Raw genomic sequence first — 20,518 nt, forward strand, 5'->3', positions numbered from 1 at the left:
AGGCACTGGGGAGATGGCTGTCATTACATCATCAATAAATGCACAAGTTTATGTTGATATTTTGGACAACTGAAAGGATGTTTGGGGATGATGAAATCATTTTTCAAGATGATAATGCATCTTGCCATAGAGCAAAAACTGCAAAAACATTCCTTGCAAAAAGACACATAGGGTCAATGTCATGGCATAGGGTCAATGTCAATGAGCAGATCTGATTTGATGCAGGTGTTAATTTGGGGGATGAAAATTTACAGGGTGATTCCATACTTTTTTCCTCAGAATTGAGTGATTCCATATTTTTTTCCTCTGCTTGGTCTAAAAAAGTAACCGTTACTGACTGCCACAATCTTTTTTTTTTGATTTCTTATAGTGTTTCTTAAAGACAGAAAGTTGCCATTTGAAATGACTTTAGTTTTGTGTCATGTCTGTGATCTGCTTTTTTTCTACAAAATTAAACAACTGAATGAACATCCTCTGAGGCCGGTGATTCCATAATTTTTGCCAGGGGTTGTATATGTTTTTGTTGTGTTTTATAAGTGTAATAAAGGTTTACAATCAAAAATAGGCAAGGAAAAAATAAAGCAAAAAATAATTTTCCACAAACATTTATTCAAAACACACAGCAAACTATAATAAACAACTGTTTTGGCACTTTATAAAGGTAATTTGAGGTCTTGTGTGAAAGACTGTACAACAAAAGGTTCAAACAATAAACACAAATGCACATTTTGAACAATATATACAAAATGGTCTATGTGTTTTGTTATTTTGATATGGTAAACAAGTGCTTTATGCAGAGAAAGCAACAGAGTTATCTAGTAACATTCACATGCAAACTAGTGGAGCAATCCTGATAGATACACACTCTTTGTTTGAGCATGTGAGATTGTCATCAGAGGCTCTCCGTCTGCTCCGTCTGCTTTCACTTTTGCTGTGTGTAATGGCGCAGGGTGCATTGAGTATGTACTAATAGTATGTACTCACCCAGGGGGCTATTCAAACGGGCCAACGAGTAACATATCACTCCTGAAAACGATCTTTGGCTTTTCATCCATCCATCCATCCATCCATTTTCTTCCGCTTTATCCGGAGTCAGGTCGCGGGGACAGCAGATCAAGCAAAGCTGCCCAGACCTCCCGATCCACACACACCTCCCCCAGCTCCTCCGGGGCCAGCCGAGAGATGAAGTCCCTCCAGCATGTCCTGGGTCTTCCCCGGGGCCTCCTCCCAATGGGATGTGCCCGGAACACCTCTCCAGCGAGGCGTCCCGGGGGCATCCGGAAAAGATGCCCAAGCCACCTCAACTGACTCTTTTTGACGTGGAGGAGCAGCAGCTCAACTCCAAGCTCCTCCCGAGTGACCGAGCTCCTCACCCTATCTCTAAGGGAGCGCCCAGCCACCCTGCGGAGGAAACTCATCTCAGCCGCTTGTACTCGCGATCTCGTTCTTTCGGTCATGAGCCAAATCTCATGACCATAGGTGAGGCTCAGAACGTAGATTGATCGGTAAATCGAGAGCTTTGCCCCCCTACTCAGCTCTCTCTTAACCACGACGGTCCGATACAGCGACCGCATCACTGCAGATGCTGCACCGATCCATCTATCGATCTCACGCTCCATCCGTCCCTCACTTGTGAACAAGACCCCGAGATACTTAAACTCCTCCACTTGAGGCAAGGACACTCCACCGACCTGAAGAGGGCAAAGCACCTTTTTCCGGTCGAGAACCATGGCCTCGGATTTGGAGGTGCTGATTTTCATCCCGGACACTTCAAACTCGGCTGCAAACTGCCCCAGTGCACGCTGAAGGTCCTGATTTGACAAAGCCAACAGAACCACATCGTCCGCAAACAGCAGAGATGAGATTCTGTGGTTCCCAAACCAGACCCCTTCTACACCCTGGCTGCGCCTAGAAATTCTGTCCATAAAAATAATGAACAGAACCGGTGACAAAGGGCAGCCCTGGCGGAGGCCAACGTGCACTGGAAACAGGTTTGACTTACTACCGGCAATGCGAACCAAGCTCTTGCTGCGGTCGTACAGGGACCGGATAGCCCTTAGCAAAGGACCCCAGGCCCCGTACTCCCAGAGCACTCCCCACAGGGTGCCCCGAGGGACACGGTCGAACGCCTTCTCCAGATCCACAAAACACATGTGAACTGGTTGGGCGAACTCCCATGAACCCTCGAGCACCTGACAGAGCATGTAGAGCTGGTCCAGTGTGCCGCGACCACGACGAAAACCACACTGCTCCTCCTGAATCTGAGGTTTGACCATCAGTCGAATTCTCCTCTCCAGTACTCTGGAATAGACCTTACCGGGGAGGCTGAGGAGTGTGATCCCCCTATAGTTGGAACACACCCTCCGGTCCCCCTTCTTAAACAGAGGGACCACCACCCCGGTCTGCCAATCCAGAGGCACTGTCCCCGATCGCCACACGATGTTGCAGAGGTGTGTCAGCCAAGACAGTCCCACAACATCCAGAGACTTAAGGTACTCAGAACGGATTTCATCCACCCCAGGAGCCTTGCCACCAAGGAGCTTTCTAACCACCTCGGTGACTTCGGCCTGGGTAATGGATGAGTCCACCTCTGAGTCCCCAGTCTCTGCTTCCTCTTTGGAAGATGTGACGATGGTATTGAGGAGATCCTCGAAGTACTCCTTCCACCGCCCGACAACATCCCCAGTCAGGGTCAACAGCTCCCCACCCTCACCGTAAACAGTGCTGGTGGAGAGCTGCTTCTGCCTCCTGAGGCATCGGAAGGTTTGCCAGAATCTCTTCGAGGCCGACCGATAGTCCTCCTCCATAGCCTCCCCGAACTCCTCCCAGACCTGAGTTTTTGCCTCTGTGACCGCACGGGCTGCGGCATGCTTGGCCTGCTGGTACCTGTCAGCTGCCTCTGGGGTCCCACCTATCAACAAAGATAAGTAGGACTCCTTCTTCAGCTTGACGGAATCCCTTACTTCCGGTGTCCACCACCGGGTTCGGGGATTGCCGCCGCGACAGGCACCAGAGACCTTGCGACCACAGCTACAAGTGGCCGCATCGACAATGGAAGTGGAGAACATGGTCCACTCGGACTACATGTCTCCAACCTCCCCTGGGATCTGGGAGAAGCTCTCCCGGAGGTGGGAGTTGAAGACTTCGCTGACAAAGGGTTCTGCCAGTCGTTCCCAGCAGACCCTCATGATACGTTTGGGCCTGCCAGGTCTGACCGGCTTCCTCCCCTCCCAGCGGATCCAACTCACCACCAGGTAGTGATCGGTCGACAGCTCTGCCCCTCTCTTCACTCGAGTGTCCGAGACACGTGGCCGAAGGTCAGATGATACGACTACAAAGTCAATCATCGACCTCCGGCTCAGGGTGTCCTGGTGCTACGTGCACTTAAGGACACCCTTGTGCTCGAACATGGTGTTCGTGATGGACAAACTGTGACTAGCACAGACGTCCAACAACTGAACATCACTCGGGTTCAGATCGGGGAGGCCGTGCTTCCCGATCACGCCCCTCCAGGTCTTACTGTCGCCGCCCACATGGGCATTGAAATCCCCAGGAGAACAATGGAGTCCCCGTCGGAGCGCTACCTAGTACCCCTCCCAGGGACTCCAGGAAGGTCAGGTACTCTGCACTGCTGCTCGGCCGTAGGCCGAGACAACGGTGAGAGACCTGTCCCCGACCCGTAGGCGTAGGGACGCGACCCTCTCGTTCACCGGAGTGAACTCCAACACATGGCGACTGAGCTGGGGAGCAATAGCAATGCGACCCAGGTCTCCGCCTCTCCCCATGGGCAACGCCAGAAAAATGAAGTGTCCAGCCCTCTCCAGGATTTGGGTACCAGAGCCAAGCTGTGCGTGGAGGTGAGCCTGACTATCTTAGTCGGTATCTCTCAACCTCTCGCACCAAGCTCAGGCTCCTTCCCCCCTAGCAGGTGACATTCACGTCCCAACAGCCAGGGGCTGTGGCATGGACCGGGCCGCCGGGCCACCGGCCCTCGAACGCCACCCAATCCTCTCTGCACCTGACCCCCATGGCCCCCTCTGCAGGTGGTGAACCCACAGGAGGGCGGGCCCACATCGCTTTTTTGGGCTGAGCCCGGCCGGGCCCCATGGGCTAAGGCCCGACCACCAGGCGCTCATGCGCGAGCCCCAACCCTGGCTCCTGGGTGGGACCCCGGTTCCGCCATACCGGGTGACGTCTCGGCCCTTGTTTTTTACTGGTCATGGAGGTTCTGAACTGCCCTTAGTCTGACCCGTCACCTAGGACCTGTTTGCCTTGGGAGACCCTACAGGGAGCACAAAGCCCCCGACAACATAGCTCCTAGGATCATCCGGGTATGCAAACTCCCCCACCACGATAAGGTGGCAGCTAGAGGGGGGTTGATCTTTGGCTTTTCACGTGAGGTAAATCTGCCCTACGATTGGATTTTGGAAAACCATGTGACGGTGAACCAATTCCAATTGGACACTCACATTGGGCATGTCATCACACAGCTTCTATGAGGAGTACAAAGATGGCCAGTGGCTGGCTCAAAAGTCTGTGGAGTTAACTTTTCAGCAAAAAAAAGTACGTTTCTATCTCATATCATTAAAAAGTTATTTATAATTTAGTAAAGCTTGGTCTTCACGATGGCGTCGGCCCCAGAGGGTTAATGATGGTTATGTTACATCATTATTAACCCAGCCACCCTTACAATTCCAATACTGCACATCCTGACTGTCAGTTACAAGTTGAAAACTTAATGCATCGCTTATTTAAAAAATAAAAAATAATTAAAAATCACAAACATGACATGTAACACACATGGGTTTAAAATGCGTGTGGTATTTTCACTGGGTGAGTACATGCCTGTTTGTATGGGGTGTCCTTGTCATTTCCTGATATTCCTAATTTTTGCAATTTTAGCTCCCACTGCAAAGCATCACGGGAAATGAAGGATTGGTGTTTATCCATATGTGTTATTTCAGCATGAAATGTTATTAATGTAACGCCTCTCAGGTGGCGACAGATACAAATGTAATATAATTATATGTACATAGGGTGTGGTCTTGTAGTTTAGCACCTCACCATTTTTTTTGACTTATCTACCTATCTTGATAATGTGACTCCTCAAAAGCTGCAAAATGTACAAAAAAGATATGAAGCTTTGATCCTAATAGTGAATCTTATCTTTTATCTCTGATCCTTATTCCTTTGATCTTGTAATAAGAATCACAGCAATCACTAATCAGGATCAAAGGTTGGTTTCAAAGATTAATCATCAAAAGCAGAAACGGCAACTTGCTGTGGATCTGCACCAATAAATAATGGATCCTTCCTGGACCCAAACCATTTCTCCACTAAATGTCAATGAAAAACAGTCATGGACTTTTGCGATATCTTCCTGAGAAACAGCAAGAAATATATTAAATCAGTCACGGTAAATCCCATAAAACGACCTTACCAAATGCAGGCGAGCCAGTGGGCCACCAGCCCAAACACGCAGACCAGCAGAACCAGGACAGCAGCACCGTACTCCAAATAGTGGTCCAGTTTCCGGGCCACTCGGCCCAGACGCAGCAGGCGGACAACTTTCAGTGAGCTAAACAGACTGCTAATACCCTGAGGCGAGAATGGAAAAAGAACGGGGGGAAAAGGATGAGGTAGAAGGAGCAGCAGGGACAGGAAGGACAACAGAAAACAAAAGGGACAATGCCAAAAAAGAGTTTGTCAAATTCTTTGCAAAAAATGATCATCAAACTCAACAACAGCAGTTAATTTTTTGCCAGGGTCACATCAGAAGATTTTGTTTGTTTGTTTGTGTATGTGAAAGATCTACAGATTTGGTAGCATGCATTTAACTTCTAAATCTGTGGTTCATTCTTCTTTCTTTGATTTATGTACATTTGTACGACATTTAATTGCTGCGTTGAGGGACAGTAAATTAACAGCTGCAGACCAGATCAGCAAAGTCCTTATGGATGCTTCTGATGTTAACTTTCCTCACAATATTGTGGAAATATGTACAACCAGCTGCAAGTTGTCCTTAAGGATTTTTGGTAAAAGTCTGCTAATACCCTGATATTGCTGTGATTTCCTTGGAAAAGCTGAGAAAATGACAAATTGAATGTGGCTGAAGATGTGGATGAAGGGAGCTGTGCTGCCTGATCCTGAGCTGGAGGTAAAAAATTTTCATCCTATGTGTTCACTTTCCAGGCAGCACGGTGGCTTAGTGGTTAGCACTGTTGCCTCACAGCGAGAAGGTCATGGGTTCAATTCCCACCTGTGGCCTTTCTGTGTGGAGTTTGCATGTTCTCCCCATGTTTGCATGGGTTTCCTCCAGGTGTGCCGGTTTCCACCCACATCCAAAGACATGCAGGTTAGGTGGATTGGAATCTTTAGTTAATTTAGTGGTGTTTTTATTGCATGTTCTTACTTTCACACTTGCATTAAAAATAACTGAACTGATCACGATTTGTACTATCTGAAACTCATATGTCTCTGAATTAAGTAGTCACAGAACAGAGTCACTTTACAGTGGCAGACAGGGGACACAACACTTCCAAATTAAGACAATACTATTGAATTCAGAGAACATTTACAAATGCTAAGAACACTTGATTCAGTTCAACAACAGGCTGAATTGAATCATGCTTCAAAAAACATCTTGCAGATTAAAAAAGAATGCTTGCAAACTCAAAGAACAAGAATATAACATGCAGCGCAGGTAATAACTTAATTTGATAAGACTGTCTGCTGCAAACACAATGCACTCAAGCACAGAAATGCTTTGCAAAGCTCCACAACACAAACAGAAGTTTCTGCCCAGAGGACTTTGACTGCTACTGTTCAATGCATTAAAAATAAAATAATATAATATGAAAATTCAGCTACCTTAGCCCTCAAGCATCCGAGTGGGGTCATTTATGACCCCAGGCATATATTTTTGTGCACCAATTTTCTAATTTTAATCAGAAAAAGTCTTCTACCATGAATTTGTCAATCTATTTGTTCTGCATTTGTTCATAGAATTTTGCAAGGATCAGCCAATCCTTGTGGAAAGTATAATCCAAACTTGTGTTGGGTCACTTATGACCCCCCCAGGAAGAGCTATGAGATTTTCAACATTATAGCTTCAGATGGTATTGTTTTTTGGCAACTCTAATCATTATATTTTACTGTTTTGTAAGGAAGCATGGCCAACAGACCTAGAAAAGCAAGATTTACAGCTGCACAAGCATTGAAACTGATTTTTGATGCCCAAAGTGAGGGTAAAAAGGATGACCGATAAATATATTCGAGAGTGAAATAAATATGAACAACCTTTAAACAATCATTTATATAGCAGTATTCCAATATAAAGTCAGTGAGGTCACTCGATCATATTTGTTGCTAATATAACTTGATCGCTTGAGGGTTAAGAGTAAAATAATGAATAAATAAACTTATTCAGCTCTGCTAACCAGGTAGAGCTAAAGAGCAGAACATCATGCTAACACGCCTCTTTTTGTATTGCTACTACTTCCGTCATGTTGTGAAGCTGTGCACCACGTGTGTTTTGGGTGTACTGTGTGAGTTTGCTACATGTCAAGATCAATGAAAATCACCTGGTCCCAAAAAACATCTTTATTTGTATAGCTCAACAAATGCAAATACTCCACAGGGATCTCTTCTTGAACCTACTTTGTTCCTGATATTCATAAATGACCTTCCTGATCATATCATTAAATCATTCATCAATATCTATGCTGATGATACAACACTTCCAGAAACCACAATGATCAGTCTTTGTCTAGTGATCTCTCTTCTTAGAAATAAGTGGAAATAAGTGGATCGTGACCTTCAACAACTCAAAACACCAAGTTACTCTCATTTCATCACTGTTAATTAGATCCATCCTTCCTCTCTGTTAATATGAAGGGGTCTGTTGTCCATGAAGCTCCCTGCATCGAACAACTGCTAGGCCTTAAATTTACCCCGGATCGTAAGTGACACTCATATATACTGTCTGTTGCTAAAACTGCTGGTAAAATTGTAGGGTCTTTCTATCGTTCAATAAGATGTCTGACTCCTGCTGATATTTTGTATCTATATAAGCGCCAAATAAGACCCAAAATGGAATGCTGCTGCCACATCTGGGCTGGGGCTGCCAAGAACACACTATCTTGTTTGGATAGAGTGGAAAATTGCTTAAGAAACCTTGTTGGAGATGACCTGTTTTCTCTACACTTCCTCTGTCCCTCAGAAGAGATGATGCAAGATTGTCTTTGCTTTATTCCTATTTTCATGACAAATGGTCTGACAAATGTCGGGCACTTGTACTACCTCTTTACTTATGGCTAGAGGCAAAGCGGATGGAAGCAAACCATCCTTACTACCTCCGTGTTCCGAATTCAACACAGAGGTTTCAGGCTGGCAGTTTCTTTCCTCGAACTGCCTCTTTATATCTGTGTTTTTTCCGATGCTGTTTAGATATTTATGGAGTACGTTCATGTCCAACTTGTTTTTTCCAATCGTGTTTTAACTTTCTGGTTTGTAACGAAGTTTTCAATCTGTTCTTAACTGTTCGGAGCTGTGTTTTCATCTTGTTGGTCTTCATTTGGTCTTCGCGTCCACTTCGAACTAGTTTGCTGTTAATTCCTCCATTACTTTGTTTGCTTTTTATTTGTTTTATTTTGCACCATGAAAATTGTAATCAAAATCGCAAATCTGACCGTCATGGTAATGGCCTGATATGGGAAAATATCAGACCAGAAATCAGCCAATCGGAGCTGATTATCTCGTCTCATTCTTGAAATGAAACAATCAAGATGTGCTTTCAGTGCAGACTTTCATCGCTATATAAGGGGTATAACAAAAACATCACCCTAACGATTTAAGAATAGACTTACTTCGTGGTTGTTGGTGGTTGTATTGTCCAGCTGGTTATGTATTTTAAATATGTACTCTATCTACGATTAATTGTGCCAATTAATCCCAACATTCAGTCGTCTTTCATTTTACATTACTTACCATCCAGTAGACAGGTTGAGCTACGACAACTTCCTTCCATCCCTCCGTGCAAACAACAGGCGTTATAATACCCACCCACCCACCCTGATACAGCATGCTGAGATTCTCTGTCAGCTTGGCCGTTCTGGGTGGCGGCAACATGCAGGTCATGTAGAAAGGTCAACCTGCATTAGACCTTTCCGACGCCTGTACATTTGACTCTAAGGTGTCATTTGCTCTCAACAACAGTCAGTGGCTTCAATACCTGCAGGGCTCATTCCCACCTCAGTCAACACAAATACACACACACACACACACACACACACACACACACACACACACACACACACACACACACACACACACACACACACACACACACACACACACACATTCACCTCCTCACATCACTACAGTTGGCCCCTCAGGGAACATCAGCACAGAGTGTTAGCACGTTTTTATTTTTTTCCTTTGCTATACTGCCACGGTCACCAGTACTTCAGTTTTGTTCTTATTCTTACTGACGCCTGTAGCACTTGTTGCTGATGTGTGTCAAACCCATAGACTGCAACAATAATGGGTAAACTCTCCATAAAATCAACCACAGGATTTCTCAAGAAAAAGTTAGATTTTCAAGTGGTGTAGCTCTGCAGGGAAAGTATTTACAGCAATTCACTTTTTCCACATGTTGATATGTTACAGCCTTTATTCCAAAATGGAGTAAATATTTTTTTCCTCAAGATTCTACTCGCAACACTACATAAGGACAACATGATTTTTTATTTTTTTTTAATCTTATCAAAGAACTAAGAAATGCCCATGTCCATTCCTCTTTGCAGCACCTCTCAAACTCCATCAGGTTGGATGGGGAGCGTCAGTGCACAGCCATTTTCAGATCTCTCCAGCGATGTTCAATCAGATTCAGGTCTGGGCTCTGACTGGGCCACTCAAGGAAATTCACAGAGTTGTCCTGAAGCCAGTCCTTTGATATTATAACTGTGTGCTTAGGGTCATTGTCCTGCTGAAAGATGACTCTTCACCCCAGTCTGAGGTTAAGAGCGCTCTGGAGCAGGTTTTCAACCAGGATGTCTCTGTACATCGATGCATTCATGTTTCCCTCAATCCTGACTAGTCTCCCACTTCCTGCTGCTGAAAAACATCCCCACAGCATGATGCTGCCACCACCATGCTTCACTGTAGAGATGGTGCCCAGTCTCCACCAAACATGATGCCTGGCATTCACACCAAAGAGTTCAAGCTTTGTCTCATCAGATCAAAGAATTTTGTTTCTCATGGTCTGAGAGTCCTTCAGGTGCCTTTTTGGCAAACTCGACGGGCTGCAATGTGCCTTTTACTAAGGAGTTGCTTCTGTCTGGCTGCTCTACCACACAAGCCTGATTGATGGATTGCTGAAGATATGGTTGTCCTTCTGGAAGGTTCTCCTCTCCACAGAAGAATGCTGGAGCTCTGACAGAGTGACCGTCAGGTTCTTGGTCACCTCCTTGACAAAGGCTTGATAAATGGGGTAGTGCCCGCTAGCCTGAAGTGTGCGGTTGTTCAAGCTTTATTAAAAAAAAGGCTGGTCTTGAGCCTAGTGATCTATCCAACTTTCGCCCTATTTCCAAACTACCATTTCTGTCAGAAGTTCAAGAAAAAAATTTTTTTAATCAGCTGAAAGTACTCTTAGAGCATGAGCATGAGATCCCTGAGGTCTTTCAATCTGGTTTTAAGAATTTTCATAGTACTGAGTCAGCTTTGATGAGGGTTTTTAACGACATGCTGGTGTCCACTGATTCTGGTCACACTGTTGTTTTGGTGTTGTTAGATCTGACCACTGCATTCGACACAGTGGATCATGAGATCCTCTTGGATGACCTTAAGAATGTGGTCAGCATTCAGGGCTATGCTCTAGAATGGTTCAGATCCTACTTAACAGATAAGAGTTTTTGTGTAAGACTTGGAGATTTTGTTTCCTCCACAGCCCCCCTGTCATGTGGTGTACCACAAGGGCCCATTCTTGGGCCACTTCTTTTTTCATTGTACCTGCTTCCGCTGGGATCGGTTTTTTTTTGTAGATTTGGGGTGTCATTCCAACTCTATGCCGATGACAGCCAAATCTGTGTGCCCCTAAAGTGTGAGAATGCATTTGGTGCCAATCAGCTCTTAGAGTGCATTGAGAACATTAAAGACTAGATGTCTGCAAACTTTCTACTCTTTAATGAAAACTGAAGTTCTTTTGTCTGGGCCAAGTAAATCAGGTAGTTGTGGTTCAATAAACCTTGGACCATTGACACAAATCTACTGTTTGTAACCTTGGATTGAAAATGGATGGAGATTTTATACTTGATAAACAAATCAGTGCTGTTGTGAAGGCAAGTTTATTTCACTTGAGGCAGCTAGCTAAGATAAAGTCCTCACTTTCAAGGCATGACTCGGTTGGACTATTGTAATGTGCTGTATGCCGGTATCAGCCAGGCCTTGCTGCAGCCTGTCTTTTAACTGGATCTTAGAAGCATGACCATATTTCACCCATTCTTTCTTCCCTTCACTGGTTGCCAGTTCGATATCATACTGATTTTAAAATTTTATTGTTTTTAAATGTCTCACTGATCTTGCCCCACGTTATCTGTCTGACCTGCTTGTGTCTTATTCTCCATCATGACCTCTCAGGTCACGAGATCAAGCTCTGCTTGTAGTTCCTCAGACCAAGTTCAAACTCAGAGGTGACAGAGCTTTTTCCATTGTTAGTCCCAGATTGTGGAATGACCTGCCTCTCTATATCAGGCAGGCAGATTCACTTCTAGCCTTTAAATCTCACCTTAAATCATATTTGTTTTCTTTGGCTTTTGATGATTTTATTGTTGTAAAGACTTATATTGTTGCCACTGTTGTCTACTAATTATCCATTTTATTTTTATCTTTGTTGCACAGCACTTTAGTCATCTTGTTTTTAAATGTGCTCTACAAATAAACTGGATTGGATTGGACTGGAAGGCCCTTCAGTTTAGATGGGCGGCCAGCTCTAGGAAGAGTCCTGGTGGATGTGAACTTCTTCCATTTACAGATGATGGGGGCCACTGTGCTCATTTGGGGCCTTCAAAGCAACAGAACCCTTCCCCAAATTTGTGCATCGGGACAATCCAACAGACATCTACGGACAATTCCTTTGACTTCATCCTTGTTTTCTGCTCAGACATGCACTGTCAACTGTGGGACCTGTTATATAGTCAGGTATGTGCCTTTCCAAATAATGTCCAATCAACTGAATTTACCCCAGGTGGACTCCAGTTAAGCTGTAGAACCCTCTCAATGATGATCAGCACAAAACATGATGCACCTTTGCTTAATTTTAAGCTTCATTGAAAAGCTGTTAATACTTATGTATTGATGTGATTTCTTAGGTTTTTTTCTTTCATTTTTAATAAATCTGCAAAAATCTCAAAAAAAAACTTTTCATGTTGTCATAATGTGGTATTGCGTTTAAAATGTTGAGCAAAAAACTGATTTAATTAATTTTGGAATAAGACTGTAACATAACGAAATGTGGAAAAATTGAAGTGCTGTGAATACTTTCTGGATGTACTGTATACGTCACCATCTTTGTAGTGCCTAACTCCTGACAAACCCATAAATGGTAAGGAGGTGAAAAGTGGACAGGTTGTGTATCAGAATCTGATATATAACTCTTAACCATGAATCCACCAACCTAACTCATGCTAACAAGCTAGGTAAACTGGGTTAGGCCTGAAACACACTCACTTTACAGCTGCATTGTGTACTGATTTTCATGGAGGCATCCATGTCAACACACCTGTCACACCTTGATGATTTAGCCAGTTTTTGCTGACCATATTAAAAACGCTGGCATATGCTGGTGTACGTCTAATAAGTTATGGGTAGGTTTTTTATAAGTTAAGAACAAGTTGAAGCACACTGATATGCCATAATACGAGTACTTTGAAACATTTGGGGCATGCATAATATTTTTGACGTATGCCAGCATATGTCTGATACATTCCACATATGCGCAACATAAGTTCTATGTAAGTTATGTGATTGTTCACACAAGTTTCTTGTAAATTACTCATAAGTCGATATATGTGCATTGATGCTCTCCACTGATTGTCTGACAAACTGAAAACTACAGTCATGAGAACAGTTCAGACTGTTTCAAATATTAAAACCATTCACACAATGAGTAAATATAGTCTTAATGTTAGCAGTTTTGTCATTTTGGTCAGATTCATCATCACATACTGACAAAAACTTATCCAGATAAAGTGTCCTGAATTTGGAAAATGACATCTGAAAATACTTTAATTCCATGTCATGGCTGAAGAAATGTAGTGTTTTCAAAGAAGTCCCTCTGTGGTTTTTCTGCTCCAGGTGAGTTTCTCAGCCTGAACCAGAGAAGACCAGCTGTTTGTGCCATAACAAGACAATTAACTTATATTAAAAGTTGAAAGAGTCACAGCTTATAGTTAGGGCTGGATCGGGTGACCCTGAACCATCCCTTAGTTATGCTGCTATAGACTTAGACTGCTGGGGGGTTCCCATGATGCACTGAGTGTTTCTTTCTCTTTTTGCTCTGTATGCACCACTCTGCATTTAATCATTAGTGATTGATCTCTGCTCCCCTCCACAGCATGTCTTTTTCCTGGTTCTCTCCCTCAGCCCCAACCAGTCCCAGCAGAAGACTGCCCCTCCCTGAGCCTGGTTCTGCTGGAGGTTTCTTCCTGTTAAAAGGGAGTTTTTCCTTCCCACTGTCGCCAAGTGCTTGCTCACAGGGGGTCGTTTTGACCATTGGGGTTTTTACGTAATTATTGTATGGCCTTGCCTTACAATATAAAGCGCCTTGGGGCAACTGTTTGTTGTGATTTGGCGCTATATAAATAAAATTGATTGATTGATTGATTGACAGCGCCTCATTCATTCATGGCAGCATTTGCCACAGGCATCGGTCGATTCTTCAGCATTCTGTACGCGATAAAAATAAATCCCATGATCCACCAAGACTAAAATAAAATAAAGTAAGGTTAAATTACTCTTGCTCAGTGTGGAGGCAATATTTAAGTGTTGCACCCGCCAAGCAAAAGGGTTCTGCCAGCAGTGGAAACACAAACCAAGCCAGACTTACCAGTTCCGACACGTATCATACCGTATAGTACCGACCCGAACCGCTCGGCTAAATCCTCAAGGTGTAACAGCTGCAAAATGTATTAGACATACGCCCACGTATGCTAGCATTTTTAATATAGTCGGCATACGTTGGCTAAATCGTTAAGGTGTTACAGGGCCCTAAAACACTAAACCTTGCAGACAGGTTGCATGAGGGATGCACTCTGGATACACCCTGGATGCGTGTGTTGTGTCATGTGCACAACACTCTACTAGAGATTGGACCTGGTGCCCACTTTTCTGAAAAAAAGACAAACATAATTTTGACATTTTGACATCCGCAGCAGTATTGTCGTGACGCGGAACTGTCGAGTTATACGACGAAACACACAATTTGACAGAACACCAGCTGTGCGTGCTGCTACGCAGATGTCATAATGGCACTGTTAGCTGAGAGCGAGAGAAAGTCGCGGACTGATGCTGCCGCCAAAATGGGTGAATTTAAGCTACCATACTAAAGTATTGATGTGGAGTCTGACACAGAATTACCATTACACATTTGATGGATTAATCCGCACCCTGACCGCTGTTGGAGCGACGCTGCCTCACGGTAAGCCTCGCCGACCAAAGCACCTACAGAAAAATAAACCATGCAAATTATGGTATTGGATTAGAATGGGAATAACCCCCTTGTGTCTGATTATTTCCGGACGTTCATGCTGTTATACGGTCGCAAATATCCGTTTTACCAGCTCCGCTAACATGTCGCCAGCAAAACTCCTTTTCAATTTTGCAGGCTGGGAGGTGGCTCTAATAACACGTGGCATAGGTGTAGATATTAAAAACTATGACTAAAATTTCGCCAGCATCCACCACAGTCAGCATCAATAACAACAGCACTGTCAGTGTAGCTAAAGCTACCTAGCTATTGATACCTGCTAATTCAGGCTCATGCTGCTAACTTGTGAATTAAAAAAAAATACTAAATTATATTAATGGCAACATTAACACTGCAACATTTATTTTAAGACCAACACATCCATGGGCACACACACTCACAGAAATATTTAACTCTAACTTTTAAGATTTCTGTAATTTTATTACATGATAAATTCCCATTTACTTTTTTAGATAATTTTAATACAAACCTACCAAATAAACCTTACATGATGCATATTCATTACTGTAATAAATCCTATTCCTTTGAAATGCATAATCCTCAGCTTTATGTATTTAGTATTAATAAAATATAATTACTCTAAATCAATAATAATGTCAGTATTTATTTAAAATATATAAAGTATATTATTTGAATTGCATAATAATTATGTTCAAGATTTATTACGGTAATGAATATGCATCATGTAAGGTTTATTTGGTAGGTTTGTATTAAAATTATCTAAAAAAAAAGTAAATGGGAATTTGTCATGTAATAAAATTACATAAATCTTAAAAGTTAGGGTTAAATATTTCTGTGAGTGCAGATGAATGCCTGGTTAGGCTGCAACAGATGACAAAACCCATGGATCAGATCACAGTTTTGAGTCATGGATTGGATCATTTATCAGATCAAAAAACAACAAACAAAAGCGGAGACAAATCTAACTTTCCTTTCTAAATGACACATCATGAGCAAAAGACAGGAAAAGTAGTTTTCCAGAGCTCAGTGAACTCGAAGCCATCACGGCTCTGCCTGTGCTACACTCAGTGAGACACTCTGTCCTCAAATTCTATTATTGAGCTTTTTTTTTTTTTCCTTGCTTGTATCCGGATTTGTGAAGAGTCAGCAGCAGGCTGCCCCAAGCCAAGCTGAGTGCAAGGCGCCAGACGCTGTCTGCATTTAACATGCTCCTCTCACATGAATGCACGACTGCTTTGCTTTCACTGCAACTCTGCATTGAAATTTATGTAATTATTTATGTAACTACTACTTTAAAAACTACTCACAGTGACAATAAATCTGTATTTCACACTATGAAATAAACTTTGCAAATAATCCCCATTTAATTTCTGTGCTGAACAGTTGGGGGCTGGTTCCATATGGATCCCAGATCAACAAAGACGCGTTAAACCGCTTCTGCAAGTACAGTTGATATTGAAACACCAGGGGTGCTGCACATAAAAACAACTGCATCAGTTGTAAACAAGGAATGGTACTTGCACAGTGCTGTGCATTGCTTCGTGCCTGGTGTATGAGAGGGCTCAGAGAGTTTACACTTAGATCTATGTAGGTAATATGCCTATACAGCCATTTATAAATAGGCTTGTGTGCCTGTGTGTGCATTTATGTGAGTTGGCAGCAGCTGTCTGTAGCTTGGCATGGGATATCAGTGTTTTTAAGTAAAAAGCATAAAAATAAAAATACTTCTTGCTTGCTTCAGCCACCAGAGAGAGAAACAAGAGAATTTATCTTCTTACAATAATCCCTATGTTATTTTCCTTCCCACTGCACTGCCCACACACACACACACACACACACACACACACACACACACACACACACACACACACACACACACACACACTTCAGCCAGCATCCATCCGTTCTTCCATCCTGCAAATATGGGAAAGCAGAAACAAAAAACATCTTTTCAAAGAAGAGGGGAAGAGTAATGCTGGATGTGTCCTCTTTCGTGGCTGGAAATTTACATGCCATCGGTTTGCTCGCAGCCTCTCTCGCGTGCTCAGCGCTGTGTGCCAGCACGTAAATGCAGCATAAAACGCCGCCCAGCGGGAATCACACTGAATTTATCACTGAGTGGCAGTGAGAGGGCAGAGGAGAGGAGACACCTGAACCAAGCAATCAAGTCACCTACTGGAGCATCAAACAATAGGATGCGCTCAGTGCGACAGCACGCACAGCCCTCTGACAAAGCACTGCAATGTCAGAGATAAGAAAGGCACACAAAGCATCCTGCATAGTGCAAAAACAGGTTCACTTTTTGCAACGCTAGAGATCTTAAAATGTAAGCATTAAAGCTTGTGATTCAATTCAATTTAATTTATTTCATTTATATAGCACAACAAAGCTGCCTCAAAGCGCTTCACATAAGTAAGGTCTAACCTTACCAACCCCAAGACAAGCACACAGGTGACAGTGGTAAGGAAAAACTCCCTCTGATGATATTCAGGAAGAGACCTCAAGCAGACCAGACTCAAAGGGGTGACCCTCTGCTTAGGCATTCTAAGAATTTCAAGATTTTGCAAAGTTTACTTGCAAAACTCACTTTTGACAATTGTGTTATATTAGAGAAATCCAATTTCCCACAAATTGCTCAAATATAAATACATCGACATCAACAGAGCTCAAAATTTACTCAGAACTGCATTTTTAAACACTTTGTGTTCTATTCATCAATGCATTATTACATTTTATGATCATTTACAAGCTGTATGATATTGTTACGTTTGAATTTTTTTTCATTTTTTCCTCAAAATTCTACACATAATACCGCATTATGACAATGTGAAAAATGATTTTTTTTTTTGAGATTTGTTAAAATTAAAAAAATTAAGAAATGACAGGTACATAACTATTCACAGCCTTTCCATGAAGCTCAAAATTCAGCTCAGGTGCATCCTGGTTCAACTGATCATCCTTGAGCTGTTTCTACAGCTTAACTGGAGTCCATTTGGGGTAAATTCAGTTCATTGAACATTGGATACACTGAGAGAGCGTGTGCTTTTTGTGTGATTTCTTACTTTTTTTTATTTTTAACAAAACTGCAAAAAAATCACATTGTCATTATGGGGTATTGTGTGTAGAATTTTGAGGAAAAATAAATTTCATCCATTTTGGAATAAGGCTGTAAACATAACAAAATGTGGAAAACGTGAAGCACTGTGAATACTTTCCAGATGCACTGTAAGTTCCAACAGGTGACAGTGCATGTCAGAGCCCAAACCAAGCATGAATTCAATGGAATTGTCTGTAGACTTTGGAGACAGGGTTGTCTTGCGGCACAAATCTGGAGAAGGGTACAGAAAACTTTCTGCTGCTTTGAAGGTCCCAATGAGCACAGTGGCCTCCATTATCCATAAATGGAAGAAGTTCCAGTCCATTAAGACTCTTCCGAGAGCTGGGCGCCCATCTAAACTGAGCAGTTGGGGGGAAGGGCCTTAGTCAGGGAGGTGACCAGGAACCTGACTGTCACTCTGTCAGAGCTCCAGCATTCCTCTGTGGAGAGAGGAGAAACTTCCAGAAGGCTAACCATCGCTGCAACAATCCACCAAGCCTGTATGGTAGATTGACCAATCGGAAGCCACTCCAAAGTATAAAGCACATGGCAGCCCACCTGGAATTTGCCAAAAGACACCTGAAGCACTCTCAGACCATGAGAAACAAAATTCTCTGGTCTGATGAGACAAAGATTGAACTCTTTGATGTGAATGCCAGGCGTCATATTTGGTGGAAACCAGGCACCATCCCTACAGTGAAGCATGGTGGTGGTAGCATCATGCTGTGGGGATGTTTTTCAGCAGCAGGAAATGGGAGACTAGTCAGGATTGAGGGACAGATGAATGCAGCAATGTACAGAGACATCCTGGATCCAGAGTGCTCTTGACCTCAGAATGGGGCAACGGTTCATCTTTCAGCAGGACAATTAGACAGGGATATTTCCATAACAATTCGATCAATTTAGGTGCCAAAATTTTCTTTGTTGTTCATAGACCAGTTTTTCCGTAGAATCAATTTTCACTCAGGCCATCTTTGTATCATGCATATTTAATGAGATAATTTGCATATTTGCTTCAAATAGCAATTTTTCATTTTTCCTTTTGTAATTCCACCAAATTTTTCATATAGAAAGACTAAAATGCTTCATTGTTCCCTCCCTAAGCACACAGCCAAGATATCAAAGGAGTGTTTTCAGGAGAACTCTGTGAATGTCTTTGAGTGGTCCAGACAAAGCCCAGACCCAAATTTGGTTGAACATTTCTGGAGAGACCTCAACATGGCTGTGGTGTTGGGAAAGTGTAGGTACACGGACCCACAACAGGGGGCACAAATGAACAGACAATGGAGGAAGTCAAATCACAAAGCTTTACTGTTGTGAACACGCACAACAAACACAACAGATTACAATTATAGCAGTAAGCCGAATTCCAATGGTGTCGTGTGGGCAGGCTCGACGATAGCAGACGTCTGTCCGAGTCGAACCAGAACCATCCGATTTCCTCTGCCACCGAACCCCGGGAATACTGGAGCCACCAAGTCCCGAACTCCCAGGTGGCCACTGCCTCCGCTCGTCGGATCCGGTACTGCTGGCAAGGAACAGAAACAGTCAGGTGTGGGTGCGGCCGCACCCAGCAACACACAGGGTGGAAACACCACCTCCACCTCTACTCAAAAACAGCACTGTAGGATTGGAATGTGAGTACTTATCCAACCACGTCCAATACGGTCTTCAGCTGACCTAAGCACAAGCAACAAAGTATTACTTCTCTGAATAACACAACTGGCTGAGTTCGTTACCTCCTTAGTAGAGCGATATCTCGGCAATGAGGTGGAGATGCCATCCTGCTGATATACCTCCCTGGTGATTGATATCAGCTGTCTCAGGTGATGGGTGACAGCTGTCACCCTGGCTACTCCTGTGAGGCGGCAGCGCCCTCCGATGTCTGGAGCCCGCACTCCAGGCAGGGCGCCCTCTGGTGGTGGTGGGCCAGCAGTACCTCCTCTTCAGTGGCCCACACAACAGGACCCCCCCCCTCAACGGGCGCCTCCTGGCGCTCGACCAGGCTTGTCCGGATGGCGGCGGTAGAAGTCGGCCAGGAGGGCCGGGTCCAGGATGAAGCTCTTCTTCACCCAGGAGCGTTCTTCGGGACCGTACCCTTCCCAGTCCACCAGATATTGAAAACCCCGGGCCATCCGTCGGACGTCCAGTAGCCGGCGCACAGTCCAAGCCGGCTCGCCGTCGATGATCCGGGCAGGAGGTGGTGCCGGACCCAGAGCGCAGAGGGGTGAGGTGTGATGTGGTTTGATTCTCGAGACATGGAACACTGGATGAATCCGCAGTGAGGCCGGGAGCTTAAGCCTCACTGCGGCGGGATTGATGACCTTGAGGATCTTAAACGGTCCTATGTACCGGTCCTGTAGTTTCGGGGAGGCCACTTGCAGTGGAATGTCCTTGGTGGACAACCACACTTCCTGCCCAGGACGATACGTAGGAGCCGGGGTCCGCCGCCGGTCTGCATGGGTCTTCGCCCTCATCCGGGCCCTCAACAAAGCAGAACGGGCGGCACGCCACACCCGACGGCACTTCCGCAGGTGGGCCTGGACCGAGGGCACACCGACCTCTCCCTCAACCACCGGAAACAATGGGGGCTGATACCCCAAACACACCTCAAAAGGGGAGAGGCCGGTGGCTGATGACACTTGACTGTTGTGGGCGTACTCGATCCAGGCCAGATGAGTACTCCAGGCCGCCGG

The 20,518-nt window shown here is 44.2% G+C and overlaps 1 protein-coding gene across 3 annotated transcripts in view; it reads right to left on the minus strand.

Annotated features, from left to right (window-relative positions):
* kcnh5b (potassium voltage-gated channel, subfamily H (eag-related), member 5b) overlaps positions 1-20,518 on the minus strand; it is a 575,581-nt gene that overhangs the window by 396,896 nt on the left and 158,167 nt on the right. For all 3 annotated transcript variants that reach the window (XM_034194844.1, XM_034194843.1, XM_034194842.1), the window contains one exon: positions 5,441-5,598. In XM_034194844.1, coding sequence (XP_034050735.1) covers positions 5,441-5,598 — 158 coding nt within the window. The remainder of the gene's footprint in view (positions 1-5,440; positions 5,599-20,518) is intronic.

The sequence above is a fragment of the Thalassophryne amazonica genome, chromosome 19, assembly GCF_902500255.1.
Source record: "Thalassophryne amazonica chromosome 19, fThaAma1.1, whole genome shotgun sequence".
NCBI lineage: Eukaryota > Metazoa > Chordata > Actinopteri > Batrachoidiformes > Batrachoididae > Thalassophryne > Thalassophryne amazonica.